The sequence below is a fragment of the Salvelinus alpinus genome, chromosome 12 (genome assembly GCF_045679555.1).
Source record: "Salvelinus alpinus chromosome 12, SLU_Salpinus.1, whole genome shotgun sequence".
In the NCBI taxonomy this organism is placed as follows: Eukaryota; Metazoa; Chordata; class Actinopteri; order Salmoniformes; family Salmonidae; genus Salvelinus; species Salvelinus alpinus.
In genome coordinates, this window is record NC_092097.1 from 33,056,358 (window position 1) to 33,068,729 (window position 12,372).

General features: G+C 42.3%; 1 protein-coding gene and 1 pseudogene across 1 annotated transcript; both read right to left on the minus strand.

The window, feature by feature from the left end:
- Positions 1-644: 644 nt before the first annotated feature.
- Positions 645-4,743, minus strand: LOC139535915 (tubulin alpha-1C chain). Its single transcript, XM_071335866.1, has 4 exons — positions 4,607-4,743; positions 2,707-2,929; positions 1,877-2,025; positions 645-1,767 (listed from the first exon to the last, which is right to left on the minus strand). The coding sequence occupies exons 1-4, from the start codon at positions 4,607-4,609 to the stop codon at positions 793-795; spliced, it is 1,350 nt and encodes a 449-aa protein (XP_071191967.1). The 5' UTR covers positions 4,610-4,743; the 3' UTR covers positions 645-792.
- A 1,772-nt stretch (positions 4,744-6,515) lies between these two features.
- LOC139535916 (tubulin alpha chain-like) lies at positions 6,516-9,456 on the minus strand (annotated as a pseudogene).
- Between the last annotated feature and the right edge of the window lie 2,916 nt (positions 9,457-12,372).

Consider the following 12,372-nt stretch of genomic DNA (forward strand, 5'->3'; position numbering starts at 1 on the left):
ACTCATTCATTGCATGATATGAGGGTTATCAAAGACTCCACAAAAGGCAATTCAAACACTCCCACAAAATCAGTCTCTAGTGGTTTCCAAAAGTATACAGTAGACAAATGCAACTGTTACGCTCCACTAATTACCTTGTTTTCAAAGTTCAGGCCTACTCCCCCATTCTGTCACCTCAGCTGCCTACTGCCTGTAAAGAGGATAGGAAATGCGGTTGTAGCGTATTTTAAACATGTTCACATCACTCACAAAGGGTATTAATGACACCGGCATGAATGTAATATGCTGCACTTTTCTTTTATAGCTCTACAGCATCCTGCACGCTCTATAATCAATGACATACACTAACATTTTCTTTAAATATAACCAGTGCTTCAAATGTCAATTCAATCAAGAAAGGTAATTTTATTGAAGGGGCTCAAGACTCATTGTGTTGTCCCACATTTCTATACACTAGTACTTTCAGTTCTACTCTGACTATATTTGCATAGTTTATGAGATAAGAAACAGTCACCAATGCTCAGCTACATTCAGGGCAAGCTGCGATATCCAACACAGCAGAGCAGTCATAGCAAGTGCTGTATTTTGTATTATTAGACATTACTTATTGTAAGCAGGTCAATAAACCACAAAACACATTTCCAAACATTTAAAATTGACTTTTATTGCTTAAAGGAGAGAGCAAAATGTAAAAGTCAGGGTTACAAAGGGACAGCAAAAAAATGGTTTTAGAAGGAATGTTGAGGAAAAAGGTTGAATGTTGACAGGCTGAAAATTCCTGATCCTAATACTTTAGTATTCTTCTCCCTCATCCTCTCCCTCCACGCTATCTGCTCCCACCTCTTCATAATCTTTCTCTAGGGCAGCCATGTCCTCCCTGGCCTCAGAGAACTCTCCCTCCTCCATACCCTCACCTACGTACCAGTGCACAAAAGCACGCTTGGCGTACATCAGATCAAACTTGTGGTCAAGACGGGCCCAGGCCTCTGCCACTGCAGTGGTGTTGCTAAGCATGCACACTGCCCTCTGGACCTTGGCCAGATCTCCACCAGGTACCACAGTTGGGGGCTGGTAGTTGATACCAACCTTGAAACCAGTTGGGCACCAGTCTACAAACTGGATGGAGCGTTTTGTTTTGATGGTGGCAATGGCAGCATTGACATCTTTGGGCACAACGTCGCCACGGTACAGCAGACAGCAGGCCATGTACTTGCCGTGACGTGGGTCACATTTCACCATCTGATTACATGGCTCAAAACAGGCGTTTGTTATCTCTGAAACAGTCAGCTGCTCATGGTAAGCCTTCTCTGCCGAGATCACTGGGGCATAGGTGGCCAGGGGGAAGTGGATTCGGGGGTAGGGCACCAAGTTGGTCTGGAACTCTGTCAGATCAACATTGAGGGCACCATCAAATCGGAGGGAAGCAGTGATGGAGGACACAATCTGACTGATCAACCTGTTAAGATTAGTGTAGGAGGGACGCTCGATATCAAGGTTCCTACGGCAGATGTCATAGATGGCCTCATTGTCTACCATGAAAGCACAATCAGAGTGCTCCAGGGTGGTGTGGGTGGTCAGGATGGCGTTGTAGGGCTCAACAACGGCTGTGGACACCTGAGGAGCTGGATAAATGGAGAACTCAAGCTTGGACTTCTTGCCGTAGTCAACAGACAAGCGCTCCATCAACAGGGAGGTGAAACCAGAACCGGTGCCACCTCCGAAGCTGTGGAAGACCAGGAAGCCCTGGAGGCCAGTGCACTGGTCAGCCTGGAGAGAGAGGGAGGAGACAAGATTTTCAATTTAAGGTAATTATTGAAGACAATAAGTATGCAGGATGTACAATAAAAACACTAAAAAGGTTATTGGAGATTCTCACCAGTTTGCGGATCCTGTCCAGAACCAAGTCAATAATCTCTTTGCCGATGGTGTAATGCCCACGGGCGTAGTTGTTAGCTGCATCCTCCTTCCCAGTGATCAGCTGCTCAGGGTGGAAGAGCTGGCGGTAAGTTCCAGAACGCACCTCATCTGGAGAAAGATATATGTAAGCTTTTCCCAAGACTAAAGAGATAGATCAAGGATATTCAGCCGGAGTCAGTGGCCCCCTATGGGTCTGCGAAGAAACTGCAGTAGGTCCACAAAAATATACAAATTTATTTAATTGTTTTTATGAATATTGCTGGCACAGAATAAACAGATTTTGAATTACATAAATACAGTAAAATAGAATATCTTCTTTCTAATGATTTCAACTTTATTCCTCAATTCCTAATATTGAGTAAATTCCACCCATTGGAGCGAATTACACACTCACTGAAGTATGTGACATAGGCATTGAAAAAGCACCCACGAGTACCAGTCGCAGCAAGTGCCACTGGTAAGCTTTCTTGACTGAATACATCTTTGCAAACACAAAAATGTCTTAGTCTATTTGCTAGAAAGGTAACTACAATGTTAGAGTTTAGTTTACACTTCCTCTTCCAATTATGTGTGGAGGTCAATTAATATCTACCAAATCTATTAATTTAAAAATTCTCCTTGCCATAATCATTCACCTGATGACAAGACATAATTTTTTTTTTAATTGCTAACATTTGATGGGGTTGGGGATTTGCCTGGGTGGGCGTCCCTAGGCAAGAAAAGGTTTAAGACCACTGAGATAGACCAATGTTAAAAGAAAGTAATTATTTCAAGACAAATTGATCTTACCGATGACAGTGGGCTCCAGATCTACAAACACAGCCCTGGGGACGTGCTTGCCAGCTCCAGTCTCACTGAAGAAGGTGTTGAAGGAGTCGTCTCCTCCTCCAATGGTCTTGTCACTGGGCATCTTGCCATCGGGCTGGATCCCATGCTCAAGACAGTACAGCTCCCAGCATGCATTGCCGATCTGGACGCCAGCCTGGCCCACGTGGACGGAGATACACTCACGCTGTGGGAAAAGTACAATCATGTCAAATTGAGTGCTCAGATATTGGGAGTTTTTCCTACAGAAACATATCAGGTAATAGAAAGAGAAACTCCTTTTCAATGATTTGCCATTTTGACTGTGTGGGCTGATGTGTATCTGTGTTTTCAAGTTATGCATAGCTTTGGCTCTAACACCAGCACACCCAGGTCACCTGACTCAGTGATTACATGCAGCTATGGGGGATAAAGGCCTGCTCCTGTTGGTGTCAGAGCAAGAACATGACCTGCAGGCAGTAGGTGTTGGAGTAGAGTAGCCTACTCTCAGCCCTGAATCATTGAAGGGTTTAGCCTTGAGTGATTACATGTCTTCTGAATTGAATCAAGATTTAGACTGAGAAATTTAAGGAGACACTTCCAGACCATTAGTGTATTTCATAGGCTACAACCACACACTTTGTAATAATGGATTTAAATATATACATTTGGCCTAATCAAACAATGACGAAGAATTTACTAATGATTTCAGTGTTATAGGCTATGGCAGTCCTTGCTCTGCTTGTCATCCTTTTAAAATGAAGTCACCATTCGGTGCGCTTGACAATGGGCGCGATTATAGCTGTCGTCTGTGGTAATCCCCGTTGCAAATGCAATTTAAAGTCATTATGTCAAAGATTAGCGATGTATAGGGAGCTGTATAAAATCCCTGATATGGCACAATTGTAACGATGTTATTTTCCGCGGTCAGAAAAGAATAATATGAAATAAGAATAGCCGCAATGGAAATGCAGATCGAGGCAAATATGGCATTTGAATTGGTACTGCCTTTTCCAACAAAACGAAATGTCGTCTTCCAAAAGAAAATGTGTAATACAGGTATTTGGACTATAGGGGGTTTACTATAGGTCTATAAACGGTTTAGAATCATAAACTAGGCTACATCAACCCGTACTTTCCTTTCTCTACACAACATGGGCAAACACCACGTGGTCTGATTTTCCCAGATTATTCTGGTATAATGTTCAGACACCTGCCCGCCCTGGCATTCGATTAAATTCGTACTGCTCATAACATTTCCCACCCCATGAACTTTCACGGGCGTTAGCCTATAAAATGCGAGATTGTGTAAATCACATGATTAAGTCATCTTAATTGTGAGAGATGATTTCCGATTTTACACTGTAGCCTAGCCTACAGTTATGATTGTGACCATGACCGCATTGACACAATGAAACCGCCCTGCTCTTCTGAGTTGACTGCGTGCCACTTTCCGCAATGCAACAATGTAACAAAGCAAGAAGGCTATGGTCAAGGAGCGAGCGGATAGGAGAAGGAAGAATAAGCGCCGCCCTACATAAGGAATAGAAGGCCTCTGAAGCTGTGGCGCAGTAGTAGAAATTAACGAATATTTAATCGACATATGTTAAAGGTCACTTTGATAGGCTAACACAAAGACAATAATATTATGCCATTTTCATGTCGGCTATATGTGTCAAATCGGATCATGTCTGATTGTCACTGAATTTCCTTTCTTTCCCCAAACATAATCATACAAATGAACGGTTTCTTAGACATTAGAAGATATAGGCAAGTTTCACGGTGTCATGTTTGATTGGTATTTCATAACCTACTTGTATTACGTGATGATGACACCACATTTAAAGTACATCACAATTCCAGCCATTTTCATATTCAAACTTACCATGTCTAAGATGAGGTGTTTAAAAGAGCAGTAAAGATAAAATAAGAAACCGTAGATTTACGACCAACTCTCACAGAGGGACCTTAAGGAGTCTAATGTGAGAAGTTTAAGCAATGTGTCAGGGTGGGGCTTTTTATACTGCTTATGACGGTCCACCACATTTGGGCGGGCTTTGGACACAAATTTACCACCCATCTGGCTAAAAGAGGCGTTCTTGATCGTTCTATTGGACCATTTGAACACGTAGGCGTACGTGAATGCCGATGACACGAAAGAAGGAAACCGTTAGGTTTATAATGTAGGCTACAACCAAAGTTCAAGGCAGTTAGGATAAGCACATTCCCATAGCATGATGACAAAGTATGCTACTGTCATACAGTCAAGAACGATATTCTAAAACTATTTTAGATATAAGATAACTGAAAACGATAACAAAGTAATCTTAAGACAATAGCCAACATATTTTTATGTCATCCTTAGATTTATTTATCTTATATGTTTTTGCTTTACATTTAATCATAATTTTGAGATATTTTGTGGAACTGCTTTTGCTAATGGCTTAATAGGCTATAGCCCAAGTAATTCTGCAGCTGAGAATCTTTCTATGGTGACTTTGTAGCCTGTAATTTGGAGGACACTGTTGTCATTTTGCTGGTCTCAAGGAAACACTTACTTTGCCCTAGCTTCTTTGAGACAAGACACTTGGGATAGGTGCTTATGTAAGACTAAAGACTTTGGGGAAAATAACGAATGAATATAGGCCTAGGCTATTTTAGGCACTTCTAATATTAGCCTATTGGTTTGGTAGGCTATAAGAAAATGTAACCTGGTATGTCATGGAAAACTGGAGTAGGCTGTAGCCTATAGGTTTTTTCCTCTATATTCAAAGATGTATAATACCTCAAACATTTAGTGCAATAGCTACAGTGGACACATTAGATACCAACACTGATGGCAACATTAAAGTGGGGTTTACACCATCTTTCAGTCCAAAGATGAATGGATATGCCATTAGCTCCACACACACACACACACACACACACACACACACACACACACACACACACACACACACACACACACACACACACACACACACACACACACACACACACACACACACACACACACATCAGCCACTTTGCTGAGTCATTAAAGTGGGCTATTACACAGTGATTCATGAAGAAAAGAAGCAGAAGGCATGATATTTTGGCCGGTGTAGGCCGTCATTGTAAATAAGAATTTGTTCTTAACTGACTTGCATAGTTAAATAAAGGTTAAATAAAAAATAAAAATAAATATTATATTATAAATGAAAATGTAACATGTTGTTTTGTGCTACACCTGCTTACAAAAACTACTATCATGATCTCCATATATGGTCATAGAATGAATAGGCCTTGCCCTAAAAATGCTAGATTACATAAGGCATGAAAAATGGATAGCATCACTGTTTTTGAAATATACACCAAAAAATGGACAGTGATTTGTCAGTAGAGTATTTCTGGTACAGTGTAGGCCTACTCATGAAACAGCAGATACTACAACCATGCCAAACCACAGGAGGGAGCCAGAACTTTTGATTATGAATATATTGTTTATAAAGCCTTGCACCAGTCCAACTAGCTTAGCAAACTGCTAAGGATAACAATTTGTCAAATTTCCTGCTAAGGCGAATATAACATTTCAAATGTCTCATCAGTATGAAAACTGAGCTTTGCCACATACTGCAAGCAAAATAAGTAATTGAACATTACAGAGACAGACATATAGTCTAGATAAAAGTAATGTTAGCAAAATAAGTATTTTCCTTGGGTATATAAACTTACTGATATCAATTTACTCAGTGCTCACTTATCTGGATGTGATTCATAACATTGTTACAGGATGTAATAACAGAGAAACAGAATAACCTTCATTGATGATTTTATTGGGCTCTCGCCACAAACGCACAGATGAAGCAAGGACATCAGCCTTTGTGAGTGAGCACATTTTAAAAGACTTGTGGACTACACCTTACCATCCTGCTACTTCATGATGCTGGTTGTTCAAGGCAGAATTATAGAAAAAAATAATGAAGTCATTCTTAGCTCTGGTTCACCTAGAACCAGGTGTGAATATGGCATAGGAATTAAGAAATATTTAATACTCCTCACCCTCCTCCTCTCCCTCTCCCTCAATGGAGTCGATGCCCACCTCTTCATAATCTTTCTCCAGGGCAGCCATGTCCTCCCTGGCCTCAGAGAACTCTCCCTCCTCCATACCCTCACCTACGTACCAGTGCACAAAAGCACGCTTGGCGTACATCAGATCAAACTTGTGGTCAAGACGGGCCCAGGCCTCTGCCACTGCAGTGGTGTTGCTAAGCATGCACACTGCCCTCTGGACCTTGGCCAGATCTCCACCAGGTACCACAGTTGGGGGCTGGTAGTTGATACCAACCTTGAAACCAGTTGGACACCAGTCTACAAACTGGATGGAGCGTTTTGTTTTGATGGTGGCAATGGCAGCATTGACATCTTTGGGCACAACGTCGCCACGGTACAGCAGACAGCAGGCCATGTACTTGCCGTGACGTGGGTCACATTTCACTATCTGATTTGCTGGCTCAAAGCAAGCATTTGTGATCTCAGACACAGAGAGCTGCTCATGGTAAGCCTTATCTGCCGAGATCACTGGGGCATAGGTGGCCAGGGGGAAGTGGATACGGGGGTAGGGCACCAAGTTGGTCTGGAACTCTGTCAGATCAACATTGAGGGCACCATCGAATCAGAGGGAAGCAGTGATGGAGGACACAATCTGACTGATCAACCTGTTAAGATTAGTGTAGGAGGGACGCTCGATATCAAAGTTCCTACGGCAGATGTCATAGATGGCCTCATTGTCTACCATGAAAGCACAATCAGAGTGCTCCAGGTGGTGTGGGTGGTCAGGATAGCGTTGTAGGGCTCAACAACGGCTGTGGACACCTGAGGAGCTGGATAAATGGAGAACTCATGCTTGGACTTCTTGTCGTAGTCAACAGACAAGCGCTCCATCAACAGGGAGGTGAAACCAGAACCGGTGCCACCTCCGAAGCTGTGGAAGACCAGGAAGCCCTGGAGGCCAGTGCACTGGTCAGCCTAGAGAGAGAGGGAGGAGAGATGTTTCAGATCATTATGGTTGTATAACAACAATAAATAACAGGCTGTACGATAAGGCATCACTAGATTTTCTTGGAGATTCTCACCAGTTTTGCAAATCCTGTCCAGAACCATGTCAATGATCTCTTTGCTGATGGTGTAATGCCCACGGGCGTAGTTGTTGGCTGCATCCTCCTTCCCAGTGATCAGCTGCTCAGGGTGGAAGAGCTGGCGGTAAGTTCCAGAACGCACCTCATCTGGATCAAAGAAAGACCTGTTAGCTGAAGAAGTCAAGACTGAGATAGCACAGTGTCATCATCATTTTTTCAAGACAAAGTGATCGTACCAATGACAGTGGCTCCAGATCTACAAACACAGCCCTGGGGACGTGCTTGCCAGCTCCAGTCTCACTGAAGAAGGTGTTGAAGGAGTCGTCTCCTCCTCCGATGGTCTTGTCACTGGGCATCTGGATCCCGTGCTCCAGACAGTAGATTTCCCAGCATGCATTGCCCATCTGGACTCCAGCCTGACCTACTTGAACTGATATACACTCACGCTGGTTGAAAAAATAAACAAGTATATCAATCATTAAAAATACAAATGACTTTCCAATTAATTTCCAAATTAATTTATAGGAAATCACAACCAGTCATAATGAGACCTTTGAAGTCTGAGTATGTTATTTTGGTCCGATTTCCTAGACAGAGATTAATTTTAGTACTGGACAAAAAAGGTATTTCAATGGCGATTCTCCATTGACCAGGGCTAATCTGAGTCCAGGAAACTGGCCCTTGAAGTCAGAATGTGTTCTACACAGTCACTCTTAATATCATAGCCTAGCACCTAGGGCCATAACTGCTGATATCATAAAAAAATACATTTTTGAAATGCCAAGTCAGATTTGGTGCCATTCTGCACAGACAATCACATCCCGAGAGACAAACAATATATATACAGTGTGCTAAAATGGTGTGGCAGATGTTAGCTTACCTCACTGAGTCCAAAATGAATAATTAAAGTAAGTGAAAATAATATTCTACACCATAATACATATCTACATTAAATTAATTTATCTTACATTTTAGAATTGTTCTATAAAATACTATTTATCTGATAAATTACACATAGTAGCCTATTATAAATATATTGCAACTGTATCACTTCACATAGGCCTAAATGAACTGTTTGGATTTGGCCAAAACATGCTTTTGCTTTTGTATGACTGAATTCATACCCTTTCCAAACGTTCTTAGGGAGTGGCTTGCTTTGTGTGGCAGAGCAGTTTGTTACAGATGCCTTTCGATTCATTTAGGATGTTCCTATAAAAAACGTGGGTTTGAACACTAAAAACCATCTTTCAACAAAACACAACATCGGAAACTCAGGAAAATATCAAATTCTCTACTACTAAACGCGCGTTTCTTGTAAGAATGCTAGAACATGCACGACCTACAATACCCATGACTTCTTTCTAGCCGCCCATAATCAACATTTCGAATATTTCATTCTAAATGTAACCACTGTCTCATTATGGAACATCTCACAATTTTTATACCCAAGTGTGCAAAACAATTATATACTACTATTTTTTATAACGAAATTAACGGCTCACCATTTTGATTCCTTTATGAGGAAAGAGATGATAGCGGCGTCGAAAAGATGTACAGTGAGTGAGTGCACTCTTCTCTTCCAGAAGCAGCAGATTCAATGCTTTCTCATTGAAAGAGCCAGGCAGCGACACACAGGCACAGTCCACTCCAGAATCGCGGACAAAATACAAAGCATGTTCGCAGATAATTACGTTGTTTTTAGTTGTATTACTATATTACTATAATAAGGAAGTCGAAATTGAACAGGCCTATGTAATACGCATTGTAGTATATCTCAATGAGAGTGAGATAAAGTTAATTGGTATTGACCAATTATTTAATTATGTGAATATGATTGTTTTAGTGTCGATGAAAAACATCCAGGGTTAGCATTATGTGATGTAGTCTCTCAAGCCATTACAGAGGTCTAAATAGCAGCAATGGACACACCCTTTATAGACGGCCTTATGCTGGATGACGCTGGACATAGGCCTATGAAAGATAAATCGCATGTAAAAAACTGGTGCTGAATGATCAAATCTACCCCTTCAAAACACACACAGACTGCATGCGCCACATACAAAATAGATTACAAAATAGAGTGTAAGTCAATGAAGGATTTAGTCCCACATCTCGAGCTTTGGGTGCTGAACTAAATTCTGTGCCAACAATACAGCCCTGTGCTAAAATGCTGAGTAGGCTATCTAGCACTACATTAGACCTATATATTGCCTCTGTCATTAGATGTCATTCAAAAAACATGAGCTGGCGCACACCCAAAATAATAGTTTGTGTGGAGGTGCTGACTAACATCAAATAAACTATAAACTGTCAAAATAAAGAAAGTCGCACACTCCATGTATAAACTCCCAGCAATGTAATGGGTATTTACCAACGTTTCGGCGTCACCCAGACCCGGAGGAAGGCACAGTGATGCCGAAACGTTCGTAAATACCCATTAAATTGCTGGGAGTTTATACATGGAGTGCGACTTTGTTTATTTTGATAGTTTATATTGGATGTCATTCAAACACAGTCAATTCATTGAGATGGAGAGGATGCAAACCAGTATAAAATCTCTCAAAATACTTATTCTTCATTCGTGACAATTTCACATATGCATATTTTAAATGCAAAAAGGGTCACAAAATATAATTCTATCGAAATAAAAATAAAAATGGAAAAGATGAGAAGTTGTGTAGATGCTTGACAGAAATGTTAAGGGCCAGACATTTAGAAGTGCCAGAGTTAATTACATCTATTACAACAGAGTATGGATTCGGTGTAACAGTATAACTTTAGTCCGTCCCCTCGCCAATACCCGGGCTCGAACCAGGGACCCTCTGCACACATCAACAACAGTCACCCACGAAGCGTCGTTACCCATCACTCCACAAAGGCCGCGGCCCTTGCAGAGCAAGGTGCAACACTACTTCTAGGTTTCAGAGCAAGTGACGTAACTGATTGAAACGCTAGTAGCGCGTACCCGCTAACTAGCTAGCCATTTCACATCCGTTACACTCACCCCCCTTTCAACCTCCTCCTTTTCCGCAGCAACCAGTGATCCGGGTCAACAGCATCAATGTAACAGTATAACTTTAAACCGTCCCCTCGACACGGGCGCGAACCAGGGACCTTCTGCACACATCAACAACGGTCGCCCACGAAGCATCGTTACCCATCGCGCCACAAAGGCCGCGGCCCTTGCAGAGCAAGGTGCAACACTACTTCTAGGTTTCAGAGCAAGTGACGTAACTGATTGAAACGCTAGTAGCGCGTACCCGCTAACTAGCTAGCCATTTCACATCCGTTACACTCACCCCCCTTTCAACCTCCTCCTTTTCCGCAGCAACCAGTGATCCGGGACAACAGCATCAATGTAACAGTATAACTTTAAACCGTCCCCTCGCCCCGACACGGGCGCGAACCAGGGACCTTCTGCACACATCAACAACGGTCGCCCACGAAGCATCGTTACCCATCGCGCCACAAAGGCCGCGGCCCTTGCAGAGCAAGGTGCAACACTACTTCTAGGTTTCAGAGCAAGTGACGTAACTGATTGAAACGCTAGTAGCGCGTACCCGCTAACTAGCTAGCCATTTCACATCCGTTACATCGGCACCAACCTCCTCCTTCTAACCCCTGCTTCACCCCTAGTCTGCCAGGCAGCCAGCCTCCGCCCCTCTTTGTTCAAGGTTTTGCAGCAGTGACGTCACTCCTCTGCAGTGGATCGAGTGACCGGTGATGTGTCACTGTGTTCAGTTACCAGCAAACACATGGCCCCTCAGCTGTCTTCCTTCTCCTCTCCCTGTGTCCGGAATACCCATTGACACACACACACACACACACACACACATCATTTCAACAATATTGGTCTGAGGGCAAAGGGATTAAGGAGGAGATGGGGGCTGTGTTTGAAAGAGACAGCTGCATCAGATTGTCCTGACTGCACTTCCCTGCCCGTCTGCCTGACTTGCATGCCATCCCAACTCAGCAATTACAGGCAGATGGACCACTTACACTTTCCTCCCCTTAAGGATTGTCCAGAACATAGATGAAACCCCATAAAAAAAAGATCAAGATGTCGAGCATGAATAAATAAATAGCCTAACTGCTCTTAGTGTATGTTAGCAGGTGCATGCCAATCTTATTTATCGTCAGGAAGTATGCTGTTATTAGGAAACAAATAAAAAAATATATATTTTACTCCTGAAACATGAGGAGACCTATACAATTAATCTATTGCCACCACAAGGCTTTGATGATAATCTATGGGAGAATATGACAGGAACAGTTGAATTTGAATCAATATTTTTTTTTTTACCTTTATTTAACTAGGCAAGTCAGTTAAGAACAAATTCTTACTTACAATGACGGCCTACTCCGGCCAAACTCTAACCCGGACCACACTGGGCCAATTGTGTGCCGCCCTAGTATGTGTATGAATGCTGAACAAAGAGAAACTCTGCATTTGTGGTAGGCCTAAATATGACAGAAGTCAATCCACATGGCAATATAAAAACCAAACTGAGTGATAATGATGAATGTGGGCTAG